This window comes from Rosa chinensis, chromosome 6, assembly GCF_002994745.2.
Source record: "Rosa chinensis cultivar Old Blush chromosome 6, RchiOBHm-V2, whole genome shotgun sequence".
Classification (NCBI taxonomy): Eukaryota; Viridiplantae; Streptophyta; class Magnoliopsida; order Rosales; family Rosaceae; genus Rosa; species Rosa chinensis.
In genome coordinates, this window is record NC_037093.1 from 32285989 (window position 1) to 32308557 (window position 22569).

Sequence of the window (22569 nt, forward strand, 5' to 3'; positions counted from 1 at the left end):
GTAGTTAGCATTCCCCACCTCTCTCTTTTATCTTCTTTCTTTCCAAGCTCCACTCCCCCAATTCCTCCCCCAACTCCAAACCCTATTTTTCCCTCCGTTGCCTCTGTTTTCTGCCGCGTCCGTCTCGGACGAGCCAGTCCTAGACCTTATACGAGATGATGTCCGACGAGCAACATGGGGATTCCAAGTTCGATCTCCAATCGGAATCTCCAACAGAAAGTCCACAAGCTCCTCGAATAGGCACTGTTTCGGCTAGTTTCTGGTGATGTGAAGTTCGCGGTGGTGGCCAATGACGGGTTTTGTTAACTGGTACTTCTCTTGCCTCGAATTTTCATGTCTTTGAAATCAATTGTGTTTTAGGTTTGATTGATTTTCTGGTTAAAATGGATTTAAGGATTGGGGACGCTGCCGCCCCATCGTGGACACCTCCAATTTATTCTTTTTGTCCAGTAAGCCTGTTTTCATCACCCCTCCCCTACCCCCCTTGTTGATTGAGGTCTCTGCTTTGATTTGGATCGGGAAAACCCTAATTTAATTCTTGCTATTTAGTTTGGAGCAGTTGAGGCTTGAGGAATCTGGATAATAGAAGTTGGAGAAGGGAAAGTTGCTGGGTTAGTTTGAAATCGGAAATTGGTAAGGACCTTGAACTCTGTTTTGATTATAAGCAGCAGGATATGTGTAATTTTAAACTCTGAGGTCATTCTCTGTTAGTTGGTTGTAGTAGGATCTAGTTGGTTTCTTAGTGCATATGTGTGAGTTATGTGTGACTTCAGTTTGCTGAGTCTTTAGCAATGTGAATTAAGCATGTCATGATCTTTTGATTGTTGTTAAGTGCATGTCTAAATGTGTGTTTATGGACAAGTTTATATATGAGTTTAATTGTTAAGTTGAGATTGAAGTAGTGACAAGTAAAAGGGTGAATTGGAATTAATGCTTTATCAATTGGTAATGAATCAGGTTGCTGACATTAAAAGGATGAATGACTTTGCTGCAGATCTTCGAATGTTTGCTTTGAAGTACTTTTACCAGGTAGACATTCACTATCTACTGTAATGTCCTTAAACAGATTCTAGGATATTGTATTTCATTTTCAATTTGCAATTAAAAAACTATTGTATCTTTAGATTGCTAGTGGTTTTCTTCTCTAGTTTGGCGTGCTACTCCACCTCTTGCAGTCCTTTTTTTTTAATCCTCGGATGCCATCAGTTTTCCACATCAAAAGAGCAGCTTAACTTTCTAGGTTTTTTGCTGCAGGAACAATGTTGCTTATTTTTATGGGGTAATTCCCGCATACCCAAAAATCCTTGGTATTTTTCCCAACTGCCCAACACTTTGGTATTTCACTGTTGACAAAAGACTAACAGGGATAGTTTTAACAAACAAATGCCATCTGTATCCTATGTTGACCTTAGATTCTTCTACCGTTCTATTCAGTCAAAACGAAACAACAAAAAACATTAAAACAAAAACAAGACTAGCCTTCAACATGCCACATTTCGCCTAACGACTTCCTGTCTAAACGGCTACTCACAGGGCGGAATCACTGCTGCTTGTCCTAATTTTTCTGTTTTAAAACTGATTCTTTTGGCTGAACAGTAAAGCTTTAGAACTTTAGCTTTCCATGGGATGCATGCATTCGAATGTTCAAACTTTGACATAGTAAACTATGCATGATAAAGATGATTACAAAATGTAAAGATAATGACATAAACATTTTATAAATTAAAGAAGTGGGTGAACATCCATCTGAATTTATTTATTCAAATATACATATAAAACTTTAAACAATCAGAGCCTCATTCTCAGGTAAACAGCAAAAGCTGTTTAGCTATTCATAAGAATGAGAACAGTTACTTACTTGTATTGGAAGCACACTACTTCACACCTAAATAGGAAGGGAAGCACACTGCTATTCTACTATTTTTATTATCAGAGGAGTTTTTCTGATCTAAACTTCGAATCTAGACTGATATCGAAATTTTTCGAATGCCTTCTAAGAGAAGCTGAAGCTCCTTATATAGGGAGCGGAACTCAAACTAGAATTCAAAATACAAAAATGTACAGGACAACTCCGTGACTTCTGCTTTTCGTAGTGCTCCTGCTGGTGGAGGTCGGTCAGGGAAAAGCAAAAGGAAAAAGTGAAATGTTTTTCACTTAGCCTTTTCTTTTTTGAAAAGGAAAAAGCAAAAGTAGCTTTAGAAAAGTCTAAAGTTCTACAGTTGCTATTTTGGTGCTGATTCTTCACCTGTAGCTTCACATGTTCTCGTCCGTTTCAGAATGGTGGCCAAAGACAAAGGAGTTGTTGTCTGCCTGGGCCATGCGAGTTGTTGTTGCATTATCCTCGACGTCTGTATCAACATACATCTTGTAGTGGTTGTCATTTTCAAGCTTTTCCACCCAACGCATGCATGCCATTGTCGAGTCTATCTCTTTTCTGGTTAGAGATAGGAATATATCGCTGCTGACTACGTCAGGATGATCGTAAGCAGTGATAATTGTCTTTTCTCCTGCTGCCAGGAATGTGTTGTTGATGTCTTCAGAGATGATCTTTTTGATGTAGTCAAGAGCCATGGCCTTCATCCAGGGAATACTAGAATTCGGTTGGCCGTTGTATGCTACACAGGCTGGTTGAAGATATCTTCTTTGAATAACTCTCACATAATGATATGGAGGAATATATTCAACTTCACCATCTGTCTTCTGGATCCATTCAGGAGGTGTGGATCTGAACTTCAGACGAAGCATACAGTTGTCTTTTCTGATGTTCTTGACCGTGTTGACAATAATAGGCGGCAAGCCTCTTAGATCATCATTAGTTTTGGTCCATAAATTATGGACAAAACCATTTTCAACAAGCCATAGCTTGTGTTCTTGAGGATGTTCACTCTGAACATTTACCAGGTATCTTCCAACATATGGTCCTGAGACAATAAAGAGGGTTGGAGGAACTAGGTTTTCAGGATTGTGCCTTCCTATCAGATTATGGAATTCATACCAGTCTGATTCATTGAGTGCTATGATAGGGACCCTAGCACTTTCTGGACTTTCAAGGAAGGATAGTTTTTCTTTCCTTACAGCACTCTGCTGTGTATGAAGCTCTTCACCTTGTGGTCTACCATTCTCGTAGAGTTCTTCAGCTAATGCAAACAGAGCTGGGAACATTAATCCACTGCTTCTTTCTTGAAAGGCAAATAAGAGATTATCCAGGATTGCCTTCTGGTGATACGCTAGTCTCCTGCCAGTTCTGAACACAGGAGTATCAAAAGTTCTTAATTCGTAATTAAAAACATTTATAACTCCACTAGGAGTTGGTCTGCTTTTTGGCAAAGCAGCAGCCATCAACGGTCTTGATGTGCCTTTACCGTCTGCCGTTTGAGACGGGCTAGCCAATCCTTTACCCTGGGATTGATCAGTTGGAGCCAAGCCTTTTGAGCTTAGCAGAAACCTTTTAAGGATTTTCTCCTTGGTTTCTTTTGGATCTTCTTCAGATTCCTGTTCTTTCCCAGTCCTTCTGCTTCTGGGATTACGACCTTCGTCGTCTTCTCTTTGGCTGAACATTGCCAGTTCTCTGGTCAATGCGTCTGGAAGATAGTTCTTGTTTCCTGCAATTAATTCAACAGTATAATCATATTGGTTAAGAAACAATTGCCAGTTGGCTAATCTTCCTCTATCAGCAGCTTTGTCAAGTTTAAAATTTTTAAAATTCTTTACTCTAGCACAATCGGTGCGGACAGTAAAGGTTTTTCCCAGATAAGCTGGAGAATTTAAAATCGTTTTCTTGACAGCTAAAATTTCTTTTTCCCCTGTGGGATAATTCAGTTCTGCAGGGCTGAACTTGCCACTACAAAATTTGCAGATCTTTTCAATGTTAGTTCCAGGCGCTCTCGCCAGAACAACACCGGACCAGTAATTATCACTCGCATCTGTCTGGAGGATAATTTCATCATTCTCTTCTGGTTGTTGAAGAGGAGGGAGGTTCTTGCAGAGATTTTTTATCTGCTTCACGATCTTTTCATCGTCTTCTGTGAAGTTCCATTTCCTTTTGGAACTTGTCTTGGGGGATAACATTGCTGTTAACCCTGAGATTCTAGGGATGAAATCTCTCCCATAATTTATGACACCAAGGAATCTCTCTAGACTCTTAGCATCAGGAATTTTGTCTGGGAACTTCCAGATCTTTTCAAGGATGTGAGGTTGGAGCTTTATGACTCCATTCTTGATATTTATTCCTAGGAAATCGACTTCATCGAGGATAAAGAAGATTTTCTTCTCACCTAGGATAATTCCATGCTGGACTATCAGCTTTGCTACCTCGTGGAGGTGCTTCATGTGTTCTTCTCTGTTTTTGGAGAAGACCAGGATGTCATCTATGTAGACGACGCAGAACTCCGCTACATGCTTGAAGATGTTGTCCATCTTTCTTTGAAAGATTGAGGGAGCTTGCTTGATACCAAAAGGCATTACTAGCCACTCGTAATGACCTTGTGGTGTTCCAAATGCAGTGAGAGGTACACTCTCAGGATGCATCTTGACCTGCCAGAAACCCGACTTTGCATCGAATTTCGAAAAGACTTTAGCTCCTCTGAGCTGGTTGATCAGGACTCTGACTTGAGCGATCTGATATCCGTCTTTGACAGTCTTCTTATTGACATCTCTATAGTCAATAACCATTCTAGCTTTTCCTCTTAGATTCTCTGCATGATTTCTCACGTAGAATGCTGGAGCATGATGAGGGCTAGTGGAAGGTTGAATTAGTCTCTTCTTCAGGAGATCTTCAATATCACTTCTGAATTCTTTCTGATCTTCCTCTTTGTACTGAGGAATGGCTTTGACATGGCAGATAGCATTCATGTCATGCAATCTTAATTCACAGACCACTGGGTCTTTTTCCCAAAACTTCTGAGGATTTGTATCCACATTCTGCTCGAGTAGTTTCTTGATTTTGTCAAGAGTGGGAGTTTGTTGAGACTCAAGCTTGTTCTGAAAGTGCTTGAGGTTGTGCTCGTGGATGAAACTATCTTCTTCATCTTCACTAGCTTCTTCTTCTTCTGAAGATTCTTCAACAAGCAGTTCTTCTTGTTGTTTGATTTGGAGTATGGGTTGAAATTTGGGTTTGTAGGGGGTAAGATCACCACTATTCTGTTGCGATCTCTGATGCTGAGTAGTAAAACCGGGACCGGTCACACTGAATGCATGTGGGAGGCGGTCAGCCCAGAACACCCGTTCTCCTTTTCTGAAGCCTATCGCTTCTTCATCCTGAATGAATCTTTGTTGGAGAATAAAATCATTGCCCAACAAGAAATCAGATCCTTGGCCTTCAGATTGCCAAACATTCTGGATGATAAATGTTCCTCCACCAATGGTGATATGAACATTTTTTGCTACTTTCTTCATGGTGAGATGGCTTCCATCGAATGTAACACCAGTAGCTGATTTTTTCTTGTCTTCGTTCCAGAGTTCTTCTGGAATTGCAAATCTCTTTGCAACAGTAAAACCTGATCCATTATCTACAAAAGCATGTAGATGATATTTCCTGTGATCAGGGAACTTGAGTCCGATCTCTATGTAGTTGCTGTATCTACTTGTAGAGACGGCTTTCGATTGGTGAGGCTCATTTTTTTGAGCTTGTTCCGTTGGAATGAACGGTTTACATTCTTCTGGAACATTTTCCTGAGTGGGTGATTTGTCATCATCATCCCAATCTGTAGGAGTTATCTCTTTGCTGTTTGGATTACTGAACCAGGGGGGAGGATCATATCTGACTTTGTAATCAAACTTGCCGGAAGGTTGGCCAAGTAGATCCCATGTACCAGTATCCGCAGCTATCTCTTGTCTTTCTAAGAGATGAACATTTTCTGGTATTTCAACCAGTTCAATATCTTCATCGATGATTGTTTCTTCACCGATGATTTCTTCCTTTATTTCTGAGGAAGATGGTTGTTCCATAGTCGTTTCTTGGACTACAGTTGTTTCTTGGACTACAGTTGTTTCTTGGACTACAGTTGTTGCAACATTCTTTGTTTGTTCCATGGTTTCCTGGAACAGAGTTTCGACTTCTTTCGCTTTCTTCTCAGCGAAATACTCTTCATATTCTTGCTCAACCCATTGGCTGACAAGACCATTCTTGGTTTTTCTTCTTGCTTCAGCTATGAAGCATTCTTTGTGATACGTCTTTTTAGACTCTTCACAGAACATAGGGAGACCATTCTTCTCGTGACATAAGCAGTAGTCACAGACGAATGAACCAGGGTTCACCTGATAAGAAGACATGAAGGATTCTGTCTTGCTTTCTTCCCAGTTTTTGACTTTCAAAACGTTCATGTGTCTGGATTCGAAGTACTCTACTTCAGAATCTATCTCAGACTCTTCTGATGAACAACTTTCTTCTTCTTCAGACCAGGCAGAATAGACTGACCTGTCGTCATCTTCATCATCAGAATAGGCTATTTCGTAGCCTTTCATGTTTGCTACCTCTACTATTTGCTCATATTCTTCAAAGAGAGCTTTAGTAGATCTGTTACCCTTTTCCGGGCATTCATTGGCATAGTGCCCTTCAGCTTTACACAACCAACATCTGCAAGCTTTCTTGCTAGGTTGTTTATGCTGCTGAGTATTCTTCTTTTTCTTGAAGAATTTCTTTTTTGGATCTTCATCCTGTTGCTTCTTGTAATTGGAGCTCTTCTTGAATCTCCAATTCTTTCTCTGATTACTCTTTTTGAATTTTTTAGAGTAATATTTTTCTCTTTTCTTCTTTCTATGGAATTTGGATTCATGACATCCCCAGTTTGTGGGCATATCCAGTATTCCGTAACAGAAATTTTCAACTCCTTTGAGTTGCTTCTTAGCCATCTTAGCTTTAAGATTGGCTTTGCATTGCTCCTTCAGTAGTTGCCGGATTCTGTCGGCAATTCCTCCAACTGAAAATCGTTCAATTGGTTTTTCAGCTATGCTTTCTCTCACAGCTGTTCTCCATGGTTCAGGGAGCTTTCTGTGCAACAGATTAACTAGATCAGTATTCTCTAGTTCACCAATTGTACAGTAATATTCCTGAAATTCATTCAGGTATTCTTCGAAATATCTCATGTCACAGATCTTGAGAGCATAGATATTCGACTTTGCCGTTTCTTTGGCTTTCTCACTCAGATTTGAGAGATCTCCACAGAATTGATCGTACAGGGGTACTGCAAAATCATACGGAGACTTTGAATTTTTTATCTCTTCAAGCCAGTCTCTTCCTCTGGTAGTTTCCTTGAAAGATAGGTAGTACTTTTTTGCTACTCCGGTGAGAGTAGTTTCATAGTACACCTGCAAATCTGGTGCTTCAAATTTTCCAAGGGTCAGTGCAGAGGCCATCATCAGGCTGTCTACCCATTGGTCAATGGTTTTTCTTTTGTCTAGACTCTTGTCTAGATTCAACCAGATGCCATAGTTCGTGATCGGAACTCTTGGCAGATTGTCCTCGGGGACGAATCTTTGAGAATTTCTTTCTCCTTTTTTACCCGTGGGGGCTTTCTGAACTGGGAGTTTCATTTCCCTTGTTTCTTTTTTTATGAAAGTTCTGGAGCTTCCTCCTTCTTCCATTTCAACATCTTGATAAGGAAAGACTTTTCTTGTCTTTCTGCATTTGAACTCTTTCATTTCCTCGATTAGTTTTTCTAATCTTTCAGGACTTTCACAATTCTCAGCTTCTTTGTAAAGATCAGAGAGCTTTTTAGCTCTGAGCATATGGACTGGTCTGCATAGATCAGCTTCCAGATCTTCTTCTGATATTGGCTCTTCAATAGTGGGTTTTGTACCACTGACACTTGCTTCTCTGGTGCTGTAGCTTCTTCTCAGAAGATTGCTGTTCATCCTGAGGTTCTCAGGACAGACATCACTTTTTCTGTGATTGTCGAAGTTGAGGCTGATTTCTCCAGTTCTTCTACTCTCGTAGATTTTTGCTTTTGCTCTTTCCGGTTGCTTTTTTGGACCGGATAATTTCCATTCAAGAGGAAATGTTACTTCATTCCAAGTAACTTTGTGGATCTGCTGTGAATGGTTCTTCTGATTGGTGAGGAATCCAGTAGTAAGACCTGGGATATTTGTTATCCGTGTCTTAGGGGCTACTGTAGTACTCATCAATTTGTAGTATATCCTGTATACTATTGCTAGTTCTTGCATATCTTCTTTCATGGATATGCCATTTGTCTTGACTCTCAGTCTGAGACAATGAGCTGCGTCTTTCAAGCTGGTGGTGAAGTTGGGGAAGCAGTTGAAATATGCCACTTGGTCACATAAAGATGCTTCGAGCGTTCCCAACAGACTAGCTTGGAAGTCTGTTAACCTGTTGTCCTGTAGTACACAGAGGACTGAACAGTTTATACCTTCTCGAGCAAGCAGATTTATGCCTACTTGGACTGCTCCAATATGCATAAATTGATATTTTTTTGCTTGTGCTCTGGCAACTTCTGCTAGAGTGATCAGTAGAAGATCAGTCTCTCCACCGGCGGTTGCTGGGGTTGTAATCTCCAGTAGTTTAAAATAATGGCTGTCCATTAGATCAAACTTTCCTCTTTTGTAGATCTGTTTGAAATCTAACTTTGGGATTGAGGAATTTTTTACTTCTTGTTCAATCTCATTGAACTCGAATTCTTCGGCATTTAGAAGTTGAACTCCTTTCTTTTTTTCAAAGATGCTTAACATCTTCATTTCTCTTTTTTCTGTATTCTCCGGATTTTCATACCGGATACTAGTATGACTAGTAGATGGTTCCAGAAAAATCATGTTAGGAACACGATTTGAGTCTGGTTTCTCTAATGGTTTGAACCCATTAGTCTTCTTTTTTACTGTAGGCAATTTCTTGTCCTTCAGTATAGATTCCAGCGTTTTTTGCTGTTCTTTGATTTTTCTACTGACACTTGTCAGTCTTTCCTCTTCCGTTTTTGGAAGATCTTTGATATAATCCAGTTTGTTTTCCAATCTTTCTAATTGGTGGATTATAGCAGGTATTGTTTCTAGTGTCGACTGACATCTAGATATTTCTAGTAACATCTTCTGATATTTCTCATCAGAAGCTTTTAGTAGAGAATTTATTTTCTCTAGTAACAATTCGGACATTGTCCCCATTAAGGAGGGGTTCTCCTTTGAGCCTTTTACAAGCTCTGATACCAGTGATGTGCGGATCTAACCAATGCTCAAATAATTCAGAGGTTTTTGTTCCTCTTCTAGAACATATAGGAGATTTTCTATCTCTTCTTCTATTTTATAGATTCTAGTCTGAAGTCTATAAATAATATCCCAGTAATTGGGAGATTCTCTATCAAGGCTGTCCCGATAGGTTTTTAATTTTCTCAGTTTTTCTCTCTCTTTCTGCAGTTCTTTAGTAGTATGTTTGCATATAGCAACAAGCTCAAGTCTGTCTACAATTGAAATTATGAATAGTAAATTGTACTGTTTACCTTTCGAATTAGAGGATGACTGTCAGCTTCATACATATATTTAAATGAAACAAACTCTGATGGGCCCACCACGTTTCTAAAACAACATATATAGATTTATGAAAGGGACATATGCAGATGCAGACTCTAACAGACCAAAACAACAAAGGGGTACTAATGGTAGAAATTTTGAAAAGACGGGTAGGTAGGAAAGAAAGTGAGAAAAAATTGTGTAAAAGAGAACAAAACTAATACGCTGGGGTGTATGAGAAGTATTTTCCCAAATTTGGGGTGTATGAGCATTAACCCTATTTTTATTCACCATAAGTTGCTGGCCTTGGTGGGTGCTTTATATCCATTTATGTTGCAAAGAACGAGCAAAGAGATACATATTTTACATGCAATGCTCTCATCAAGGTAATAGGTGGTGGGTACCACTGCAGGATAGGCCTGTTACTGCATCATTGGCATATGGCAAATGACTTTTATGCACATGTCATATTTTGTTAGTTTCTTTTGTTACTGCATTAGTGTTAGGGATGAGATTTCTTTCCATTATCTTTTATTTTTCTTCTTTGTACATTGGGGTCAATTGGTCCGCTCTTTTTATATTTTTTTTCTTTTTATTAATAAATTAATGTCTGAAGCCGTATTTTAGAAAATATTGCTCTAAATGGAAGATTATGGCCTCATATTTTTTGGAGATCTGCATCTACTTTGAGTGCTTAATATATCATTTTCACTCTGCTTTGTAACTGGGAATTAATGGAAGTTACTTTCAGGAGTCTCCATTGCCATATGCATTGCCTAACGTTTCTTTTCTGAGTTTTGTTTTTGCTGTACATATATATCATTGATTATGGCCCTGTAAAAAAGTATAGAGATCTTTAACGCATAAGCACATACGTATATATTTGCTGCGTTGTCATATGGGGCTGCTTCCATGGCCATGGTCTTTATCAAACGTTAGTCTTGACTTAATCAACCCCGTTGTGAATCTGTTATCTCAATGTTTAAAGGAAATTAGCTAGTATACTAGTTCCTTGCTTCCTGTCAACATAGCTTGGAAAGACAAACTCCAAGACTGGTGTCTTGCACAACATGAACTTAATACGACTTTAAAGAGAAGACTGTGGAATTATTGTTGGTACAATAGTCAAGTTTCTGTTTTCAGAGTACATGGTCTTTATTTTTTTACCTTTATTTTTTTTTTCGATGAAATAGACTCGTAGAATTGGCATGCATTGGATTCCTCCTCCACTGGTTTTTGTTTATACCATTTTCATTTTGCAGTTTAGATATTCCAGCCATCTGGGTTCATCTACCTTTTCATTTGGGCTTTTACTAAGTTCTATCTTGTTTGAACTACAACAAAAGTCTTTATAAAGTTTTATGACTCATGCTAGTCTGTTTATGTTAGGTACATTGACTACCCTTGTTTTTGGGGGATTATGTTGATCGGGACAGCACAGCTTGGAGACAATAACTCTACTCCTTGCACTCAAGGCAAGTTTCTGCTTTGAAGTCTTCTAAGTTTGATATATAGTTGTATTTGTCAGTTTTATTGATTGACTGTATGGTGGCCCTGACCGATTTTGCAGATTATCCTGATAATGTTCACTTAATGCAAATGCAATGGCAGGCTACTATAGGACCATGTAACACACCAGAGCCGAATGCTTGGAATGCAGTAGAGAAAAGCAAATGGAGCAGGTATGCTTACATATGAGAGTCTATTTTGCTCTGCTTGTGCCAAACAACATGTTTGTGAATTTATTTTTATTGTTGTTTCCTTGTTTCATTGACTTGGTGATTAGTAGTTGTTGTTTAGATGGTTGAAGTAATCAGGGAATAGCAAAGGGTTTTTAGTCATTAAGTCTGGGAGCAAGAGGGAATATATGTATAATTAATCAAATAATGTAAATCTGCATAGTGATTTGTGGACGTTTGGACCATATGTATAATTAATCAAATAATGTTTGATTGGTTTGTTTTAGTTTTTATGTCAATGCCACCGTTTTGTGGTCTGGACCATGTTCATGTATAGACATATAAGATTCATTTAATGGCTCCATTTCAACTTTCTTCACCTCTTGTTGCAGGTGTGTGTGTGTCTATATATACATATATATATATATATATATATATATATATATTGTTGCAGGTGTGTGTGTGTGTGTATATATATATATATGTATCCATGGCTGACATTGTTGATAAGGAGGACGTTGCCGACTAAAGAATATAAGAGGGGGATAGGGAAAAAAGAAAGAGGACAGAGAGGAAGGAAGAGAAAAAAAAAGAAGAGAGGGAGGAGGAGAAAAGCAAGGGAATCAGGGAGAAAGAAGAAGAAGAAGAGAAAAGAGGGAGCACGGGAAAGAGAGAAAATAGGGAAAGAAAAACAGAGGTGATTAGTGACTTTTTATGGTGGGTTTAGATTTCAGAAGAAGAAGAGATTGAAGATTGAGATAATTTTGGTTGTCGGTTGTATAATATAGCAATGGGTGGAAGTTTGGCCATTCATTTTTGAATGGGTGAGGAGGAAGAACTAGTTTAAGATGATGAGTGACTTTTATATATGGAATTATGCTTTTCTTGATTTTTTTTACCGTTTTCATTATGTCTTTCTGAAATTGGTCTTGTGATTGTGATGCTGTGAGATTGGATTTGGATGGTTTCATTTCCATATGTTATGTTTAGACTTGTAAGAGTAAGCGATTGTTCAGTGAACAATGTTCTGATTTCTCCTAGCAATTATTCTTGAGAGTTTGGGCATTCTACTATTATCGCTCTTGGGTTTTAAAAGGTCTTGCAATTTGACTTTATCAACTAGTTTTGAAAACCATTTATCTAGTGCTTATATCTGTGTCCAGTTGCCTAATTGTTTAGCTGAGAAAGTTGTTTCATTCCCTGTTTAGTACTTTATTTTGTTTTCTTTAAATATCGAAAAATTGGTTGGGGCTGGTTGTTTTGGTATGCTGTGATAGTCTGGAAGGCAAACTGTGTTTGGAAGGAAGATTTTTGATGTTGATCTGGTATTTTAGTTTGAATTCTGCTCATATATAATTTTATATATGTTTCCTTGTGCTTACCTAAACATTTGCTTGCCGGTTTCGGTATGGCTTATTGCTAAACATTTGGTAAACTGATATGTCATGGCAAGTTCATAACATCAGCAAAGGGAACAGCGTGATTTTTGGAATCCCCCTTGAACTGAGAAGATCAACACCCATAAGTTTCCAAATGGAAGCTTTATATGAGGGTTGACAACTAATATAATGTTGCTTCCATGAGAATTTCAAAATATAAAATTTCTAATTATGAAACATTATTTATAAAAATTGCTATTGTGTGTCTTCGGTATCACATTGGAGGGCATCGAACCCCTGACCTAGTCTATTCTAACCCTATCAATCTATTACCCACCCTTCATAACCAGTTGGGTTAAACCCATGGGTTTTAGATTTTTCAGATCTTTACTTTTTCTTTATGTCAGCAAGAGCTTTAATTAATATATCTTGATCTGCCTTACTTTTGAGTATGAAGAAGATCCAGGTTGCTATTCAAGGGCATCTAACTCTGTTTCTGAGCCTGTGGTAGATGTACAACTAAATGTGAGTAACATGAAAGTGTTATATTATATAGTCTTTTCTTTTCCAGTATATTGCCAACTGGTAGTAGTAATAGGACGTCAAATAAGTTAGCATTTCTTACCTTGTCATTCGAAGTTTAAATATTTCCATTAATCACTTGAGAGTTGCTTGCGGAATTTCATTCAAGCTGTGTGGACTCATGGCTGATAAAATGGGGGACATGCTGCCTCGTGTGCAAGCATGATATGAGAACAAAATCTGTGAATCCTAAGGTAAGAGAGTGGGGTGCATCCTCATTATTTAGTGTTCCACAGTTGAGTCTTGTTTTAAGTTTTTTGAATATTAAGACTCTGGGACAACCTCTATTCTGGTACTTACAGTCCCTAGCTTTCTTGAATGTGATGTATGGGCTAATTTGGCCGGTACCTGTTTTGCTTGTTTTACTGAAATTTGGCTATTTTCTTCTTACAGATCAAGAGAAGGACCTGGTTGGACAATTCATGAATGTATTTATGAATCTCAAGATATCAAGGTAAATTGTCTTAAAGTTTAAATTTTTCCCCCTGATAAACGAACAATGATTAACCTTTTATGTGCACAATAAGATGTTGGCACTTGGTAAGTCTTGTTCTGTCGTGAACAACATTGTTACATCCAACCTTCTTTATTCTTTCTTTTCAAGTTTCCTCCTGTTTATTGTGGAATTCCATTTGAATTCCACTGGAATGTGTTTTATTATGTGAAGTGAAGAGATCTGGATCATAACTTCTCTACATTCTTGTAAAATGTCAATAACAGTTCATATGCAGCTAAGTAAATATAGTCACTTGACTCAATTTCTCATAACTTTGTTATCATATCCATGCCTCATTCACCAAAATGATTAACTAATCCTTTTGATATAATAAACTGATTTCAGTGGGAGAGGAGAGGCAGCAGCCAATATACCCAAGCGGATATTGATCAAGTGCGAAATGAGTGGAGAAAGTTTGTTGTCAACACATGGGCATAAGCCATGAAGTAGCACGTTTGTTGCTGGTACATTTTTGCTAAAGAAAGCATCTTTTTTGTGCTTCTCTGCTGGTAGAGTGTCATGCACCATGTGTGGCATGTTTTGGAACAATAGATATATATGTATCAGCTTTTTGATGTCCCAAGTAGATGGGCATGCACTAGAATGCTTTTCTTATTTGAAATGTTGGCTTCAATGATTAGTGGTTTGCAAAGTTTATATTTGATGGTTTGCAATGTTTATATTTCATGAACTACTGTTCATTTGGTAAATGGACCAAATGAATGTACAATTTAATTCAGGAATGGGATGTTCAAATAATCAGACAACAGAATAGAGATATAATGACAACTGCCAGTTGTTTGAATGGCCAAAATTGGGACAAACACACTGCAATCGTTCATATCACACATCAGTTTTTAACAAATCAGTCTCTTCTAATTTATACTCACACAACAGAAGCAATTGAACTCTGTTGTCCAAAAACTAAATCAGACAACAGTTGCAATTGAACTCTGTTGTCCCAAATGTTGATCATACAACAGATATAGTCTAAGCACTGAAGTTTGAGGATCAATCAGACAACACAAAAAATAAAAGTATGTTGTCTGATATGCTTAACATACAACAGCTTGAAACCAAGCACTGTTGTCTGAAGGCAGTGCTTCAACTACTGCGCATGACATCTGCCGAGCCATCTGTCGAGCCATCACACAACAGTTATAACACATACCCGTTGCCTGTTTGTTTATCAGACAACTGTGTTCCACCGTTGTCTGAATTTTCAACAGACAACGGCTCGCTCTACAACGGTGGCACTCCAAATCAGACAACAGTTTCTGTCTGTCGTCTGATAAGCTTTTTGGCATAGTGCATAAATGTGAATTACAAAGCCCCACAAGTTCATTTCTTCCTTCCCATGTACATCCAAATAATATTAAAAAGCAAACAAGGTCATTTCTTTCACAAACCTCTAGCTGCATCATCTCACCTGTTTATCTAGGTTACTCCCTCGACTACTCCAGAATGTGCAATATTTGATATGTTAGACATCCCACTATATCATGGCTAGATAGTTGATCCCCAGGTTTGTTTTTTTAGTTCTCAAATCTTACTTGGTATGAGTAAAACACTTTTCTTATTGCAATATGAAGGTGGTTGATTCTTGGTGAATTTGAGCACATTCTAGGCTTGCTACTTGTTATCTCTCATGTATATTGGCCTCACATGAAATAAATATTGACACATTGGGGAGAGAATTATACATATTATAACCAGTAGTTGTAGCATATCAGTTGATCGATCTTATGACTAATAGTTTGTTATGATGAAATGGACATCATTGTTGAGGAAACCTTTTGATGGGTCTGTGAATTTTTAAGGTAAAGTCATATGATGCCATGGCTATGTCATTTAGGGTATTTAACATCAGGAACTTTCCTTGCTCATGTAACTGTATTACCTTATGTTCTGCTGTTAGTTTTCTATGTAGTCAACATCTTTTGTCTACAGAATGACAAGAATGTTGTTAATTTTAATTTACACTGATAAAAAACAAGAAAAGTAAAAAGGTGATCATGAAAGCATATTACAATTTATCACATCAATATTACTGTTAGAATCAATTAATATTTCACAACGAGGGAGAGTAAATTTTCTTGGGACACTTCTGTAATGTTTGCACTCAAATTCAGGTTGTTTATGAGGGAGAGAACATTACCTGCAAAAAATTAAAATATAAAATGATATTAGTAGGCATGCATCACTCTCCTGCAACAAAACAATAGTCTAGGTATGCATACCTTTCCATATGTGCACGTAACAACATCATTCATGTTCAACTTTACAAGCAAAGACATAAGATGCAAGCATGAATGAAATTTAGATTCCTAGTTTCCTACTGTAATGAATGAAATATAGATTCCTAATTTCCTATTTAAGCTTATCACCTAAAGCTAATGTAAAGAATGAGGGTGTTAAAATATTAACAACTAATGCCCTCTGGAATTTAAAAAAAAAAAAAAAACAAAGAAAAGTATTTAAGGTAAGTATTCAATTTTACAATAAGGTAAGTAAGATTTAATTAGCTCCAGTAGGACCCCAACTGTTTTCTTTTCCTGTTTGAGTTCCAAGATTTTTTTTTTTTCTTTTTCCGTTTCTTGTATTTATGTGTTTTTAATTCATCTACTATACCATAATCTCAAGCTCCATCACCAGTTTATGTATTTGGAAATAGACCGTTGAAATTAGTGAGATGGGTTGGTGGGTTAGCACCCAAAATGTCAAAATCGGTATAGAAAAAGAATAATCTTAAGCTGGTGATTAGTTCTTTGATCAAGTTGGATTAAGATGGAGATCGATAGCTAGTATACATTAATTTATGAAAACATTTATCTGAATCTGGCTAGCTCCCTTCAATCATTTTTGTTATAGAAAAGAAAAATATGCTTGATAATCTCATACCATAAAAAGCTTTCATGTCCCACATATATGGAAACAATCATATACAAAAAAAAAAAAAAAAAAAAAAAAGGCCCTACTTCGATAAATAATTCTTATATAACATTATGGATAGAACACATGATTGAGGCATGAAATAGACAGACATAGATGGAGGGATAAATGTGACCCACCAACAAAAACTCCTAAACGAGAAAACACATATAGAAAGTTTACATATAGTTATATACTTTTCAGGCATGTATAAAGCAGCAAAGTACAATTTTACTTTCTAGGCATTCACGAAATCAAGATTAATTACCAAACCGAAGATGAAACATACTATATTACAGTTTTAAGGTCAAGATTTCCCAAGCAAAGATATGACCTCAATGATTATGACTCTTCAATTATCAATCTCATCTTGGTTTAGAATAGTTCATGCGATTAAGACACAAATTGATATTTGACAAATCATTTGGGCCAATGAATTCAAATTATTGATCTTTCTCAGAAACCAAAAGATAGCATGAAACAAAACATGGAAACCTTCATAACCAGAGAACACAATTCAAAGTCTCCTCTGCAAAACCCAAAAGATAGCCCTCTTTATAACTTATTTTCAAGCTACAGAAACCTTCATGACCAGAGAACATAGTTCGAAATCTCCTCTGCAAAATCCAAAACCTAAAACTCAACAAAAGCCTCAAAATTTCCCAAATCAGTCACAAACAATGAGAAGAATCGAGAGAGAGCAAACTAGTGATGGAGAATGCCCAGAAAGCTCTAGTTACATGGTCACCAAGCGTCGAACTTACCCAGCTCAATGAAGAATGCCTTGGTAGATAAAACACAAATCCTTGAAAGCAAATTAAGAAACAAAAGCTCATATCGGTGATTTCAGGACTCATAAATCCTTCAAAGACATATACTGAACAGATTCGTGAATTACCTATGACTCGAAAGCTCAAATTTTCTCTGAAACAGTGGCCTCGAACTCCGATTCTGTTCACTGTCTTCGAGCAGAGAAGCTGGTCCGAGGCGAAAAAGGAGGAGGACGAGGGGTCGAGTTCTGGTTGGATTCGGAGAATCAAGAGGAGGAGGCTTTCGGTCGGAGGTGGAGAACGAAGAGGAGGAAAAGGACGTCGTCGAATAGTTAGGGCAATCTGAAGTCAATTTTAGTCCAAATATGTAAGTGTGGGAATCAACTTTCCATCCCCGCTTTTCTTTAATTTTTTTTTTAACTTAACCGCTCAGTGTTTTCCCAAAAATTTAAATGAAAGCTTAGTCACTGGCTAATTTAAAAAGCGATGTCAATTATATATATATACAAATCAGAATTTTAGGAATCGATGTTAATGACATTTTCTTAGATCGCGTGAATTCATCACCGATGTAATTGTCGTGATGTCTAAGAGCAAAATTCTAGTAGTGTTCTTTGTTCAAAAATGGCCTCCATCACAAAAAAAAAAAATTAGGAAATTATATGCCAAAAGAAGATAAAGCTCATACTATTGCTTATGTCAAAGTCTCGGAAGATATGGAGAAGGGTACCAACCAATCAAAGAAAAGAGTTTGGGCACGAATCCAACAAACATACTTGGAGTATTATGAAGGCACCACACTTCCGAAGGCAAGATCGGAAGAGAGTTGTAACTCTCGATGGAAAAAAACATATATTTCCAAACATGAACAAATGACACTAATGTCTCAAGCGTTCCGAAAGGAGGGATCAAAGTGGAGCAAATCTTCAAGACATAGTAAGTTTTTATTTTTATTAATTTATTGTTTTATTTATTACAAATAACAATTGTAAACATATATTTTTTATTTTCTTTTAGTTTTGTTGTATAATTTAATTTTGTGACAATTTTTGTTATTGATTGAACTTGATAGCATCGGCAAGCTGAGAGTTTCTATAGGCACGACTCCAGAGGACAACCATTTAAGTTTGGTAATTGTTATAATTTGTGAAAAGATTGGGTGATGTTTCAAGATCCACCTCAAGAATAATTTGGTCCAACACCGGTGCAACGAAACACCTCAATTTGTTTGGAGGAGAATGAGGATTCCATTGAGGATTCTCCTACTTCATCTCAAATGACAATTCCTAGGCTTATGGGAAGAAATGCAGCAAGAAAAATGAGGCAAAAAGGCAGAAGTCAAAGTCATTGGAGAAGAAATGGTTGCCAGAATTTGTGAAATGGTAGCACAAATGAAAGAGACTGAAGATGAATGGAAGAGAAGAGAGAAGAAAAGGGAGGATGGAAGAGAGATTGCTAGGTTAGAGGCTATTTTAATTATGCAAACCATCAATTTTACTTCAAGAAGTAAAAAAAAATTTGATGGGAAGAAAAGAGAAGCTTTCCACCAACTCCAAGGATGTGAATTGTTTCCAAATTCCGGCAAAACATCCGATGTCTATCATCCACAACTGCTATCCGGTGAAGATGAAGCTTAAAATTTGTGCTTAGATTAAGTGTTTGGGTTAATAAACTTTTATAGTTGTAGGTTAGTATGGGTAGTTGTCGTAGGCTATGAAGTTGTAATTTTCAAGTTATGAAATAAATTGGTAAGAAATTAGAATAATATTTATATTCAACGTACATTGGGGTCATACATTAAAAAAAATTAAAAAAAGATGATAATTGAAACAACTTTTATTCATCATAATTAAACAAGCCACACAACAATATAACAATTAGATAACAAACTACAAGTTTTGACAACTAATTGTCAATTATTACAACCACACACACAAACCAAACAAAGAAAAAAAAAAACCACACTCATAACTAGGTGCTCATCGACGTTTTTGGCCTCTAGTTGCCCAAAGGTGCTTGATAAGATCTTGTTGTAGATCATTATTTGCAGTTCTAGAGTGTATTATCCTATAACGATGCATGTATTCCTCCATTGAGATTTGACCGGTTCTCGGATTGCGAGGTGAATTTGGACCATCATAAATTCTTGCTCAGGTTCTTCTTGACCTATTTTGGTCATGTTCATCATCGTCAGAATCACCATCATAATAGTCATAACGCTCATCCTCCACGATCATACTATGAAGTATAATGCATGTAAGCATAATTGAGTTAAGTTTTGCAAGATTCCACCCCCTTGCAGGCTGTCGAATGATTGCAAACCGTGCTTGTAGAATCCCAAATACCCTTTCAACATATTTTCGATACGCCTCTTGTTTAGTGAAAAAACACTCTTCTTTTTCAGTTACAGATCGCGTAATTGATTGGACAAACATTACCCATTTCGGATAAATATCATCAGCAAGATAATAACCAATATTGTGATGCTTATCATTGATTTCAGAATCTAGATGTGGTGATTAGCCAGCTGTAAGGGCATCAAATAATGATGAGCGCCTGAGAACAGTGATGTCGTTTAGCGCTCCTGAGATCCAAAAAATGCATGCAATATCCATGTGTCAAAATCTGCCACGTCTTCCAGAACAATGATGGGTTTTTTCACTTTACTGTTGAAGCTTTCCTGCCACCCTGTGGGACAATTCTTCCACCGCCATGCATGCAGTCTAATGACCCGATCATCCTTGGAAACTGATAAGAGCACAAAGTGTGACGTTTTAATATGAATTTTTCCTCATTTGGCTAAGTTATTCTCTTAAAATTAATAATTATAATATAGTTTATGTTTTTAGGTACTTCATGGTCGGAAATGGTGAAAAGAGGTCAAAAAGAGCAGAAATGAGCGTAAATGAAGGACAAGTCATTTTAGAAACTTTCATCTTCCATTTTAGGAAATATTTCCTATTTTGTTTTTTGGAACTTTCTTCTTTTAAACTTTCCAATTTCTGATTTTCTTGTTTTAAAGAGAGTTCATCTCATTAAGAACTCTTGAGTGATGTAATCAAGGAAAATTGAAGGATAAGAAGACTTGCATAAATCATAAGGAATTCAAGGAGTTATCATTCACATAAATTCTTCTTATTTCGTGGAGATAAAAATGGGAGTTTATAATCAATATTTATTCCTAATTATCTTATTTCTTATTGATTATAGACACTAATTAATTTCTGATTTTTCTTGATTGTAGGAGTTTATTGTGTGCACAAGTCTTGGAAGAAATTAGTGCAATTCAAAGGAGAAGAATAAGGGATGTATCTGGTCACTATTCAAGGAAAAGAAGGAGCATTGCATGATTAACTCTAGAGATATCTAGGGAATATATGAAGGGAAAAGAGATCAGAAATTTCATAACTTTGTCAAGAGAAAATCAAGGAAATTTGGAGGAGAAATCACCTCTAGATGAATGGCCATGATTGTATCACAAGAGAGGAGAATTCCACTATAAATAGCAGCCATTCTCAACACCAAGAGTATCACTTCCTGACGAAGATCACTTCCTGACCAAAAACTATTCCATAACTCTGCCCAATTCACTTCTCAAATCTCCATCACTTACAAGACCGTGACCACCATCCTTCCATCAATCTACGAAGTTCTTAGGCGCTAAGTCAAGGATGCTCCACCACCGTAGTTTATTACCTTGTTGCAAAGCCGCTAAGGAAAGCTTCAAAGTGTAACTATGACTCTACTTACAATTTTTATTTCAGTTTTGTTTGTTTGGATTTGCGAGTTGTATAATTGGAGACATGAAATTTTCAGAATATTCTTATTAATATTTTTGAGATTTTCAGTTTATTATTGAGTTAATTTCGAGAATTCTTTTATGATGCATGTTACAATCTTGTGCCCTTTTATGTGTTTAGGTAATTTTCAGAGTTAGATTAATAAGTTTGCATGCTAGAATAACGGTGAGAGTTCTTATATGTTTGCTTAATTTGCCAAGAGTGGTTGTTATTTGTTAAGGCGCTAAGTTAAACAAGTAGCAATTAGTTCTAAAAAGTGGTAAAAATCATGTTTCAATGGTTAAACGATTCTGGAAATTACGTGTTAAATTTTATGTGTAATGGTTAATTTGCACGTGTGAGTTGATTCGAGGGTTAGATAATATTACTAGTTAAGAGAACTATGCTAAGTGTTTTTGAAAATTAGTAGTATTGGGCTTGGTAAGGACTTCTCCGATCCAAGCCTACATTAGAACGAATTAGATAGATGGATTGATCCGCTAAGACTTTTTATTTGGACTCTTATCTAGGCATTTAAGATGGGCACATTTTGTAGCATGTTGAAATGAATTTTCTGTTTTTACACTTAGTAATTTCCGAGTGGGAGTGGTCTAGGATAGGGAAGTCGATCATTGTAGATAGTTTTATTTGTTTTGTTTTTAATTTAAGTAGACTAGGAACCAAATTTCAAAACCCCCCATTTTCATTCTTTTATTTGTTAATTGACCTTTTTGTGTAGGTGTACCCTACAATCCCCGGACTGAACGATCCATGCTTATCTTATACTGACAACTACATTTTGCAGGGTTAAATTGTGAGGCTATTTCAGCCGCATCAGAAACCCTCGTCTCTCAGCTCGTTGTAAAAGTCTATCCAAATCATCTGAATTTGGTTCCCGGAGGTAAAGTCCCCGGTAGATCGTGACAATGGTATGACAAAATTGTCCCATATTCTCGATCGCAATTGATTCAGGCATCCTAAATGATTCATCCATGCAATTTGCTGAGCATGCATTGGCAAGCATACGGAGTGCGCATGTTATTTTTTGATAGGGCAAGAAGCTGGGTTGGTCGACGCTATCATATGACTGCTTAAAGTGGGAGTTGGTCGTCTGAACATCATCAAGCATGCGAAGGTAAACTTCGCGCCTCATTCTGTAGCGACATCTGAACTCGACCTCATTGAATATTGGATTATCCATGAAGTAATCATTTAACAACCTTTGATTAGCTAGCCCACGTTGTCGATTTTTGTAAGCGCGACCTGCAACTGAGCCACCCCACTGTGGTTGTTGATGAAGTTGCTCATAAGCCCACCAATTTCCTGCATCCGCCATCATTTTATTTGCAAATCTGAGGCTTGCATCAACTTCTTCCTCCTCCTCTTCTTCTTGCATCTCCTCCTCCTCTTCATTGGTGGTCATCTCATGCTCCCACTTGGCACCCAAATTGTAATTCATTACAGAATTTGATTAAAATCTCTACGAAAGAAAGTGATTGAAGAGGA

At 37.1% G+C, this 22569-nt stretch overlaps 1 protein-coding gene and 1 long non-coding RNA gene across 2 annotated transcripts; one reads left to right on the forward strand and one right to left on the reverse strand.

The window, feature by feature from the left end:
* Positions 1-302: 302 nt before the first annotated feature.
* Positions 303-10924, forward strand: LOC121050222. Its single transcript, XR_005802395.1, has 4 exons — positions 303-449; positions 550-633; positions 958-1029; positions 10837-10924. It is a non-coding gene; the product is annotated as an uncharacterized LOC121050222 (long non-coding RNA).
* Positions 10925-21883: 10959 nt separating this feature from the next.
* Positions 21884-22522, reverse strand: LOC112171195. The gene has a single exon (XM_024308413.1). The coding sequence runs from the start codon at positions 22520-22522 to the stop codon at positions 21884-21886; it is 639 nt and encodes a 212-aa protein (XP_024164181.1).
* Positions 22523-22569: the final 47 nt, after the last annotated feature.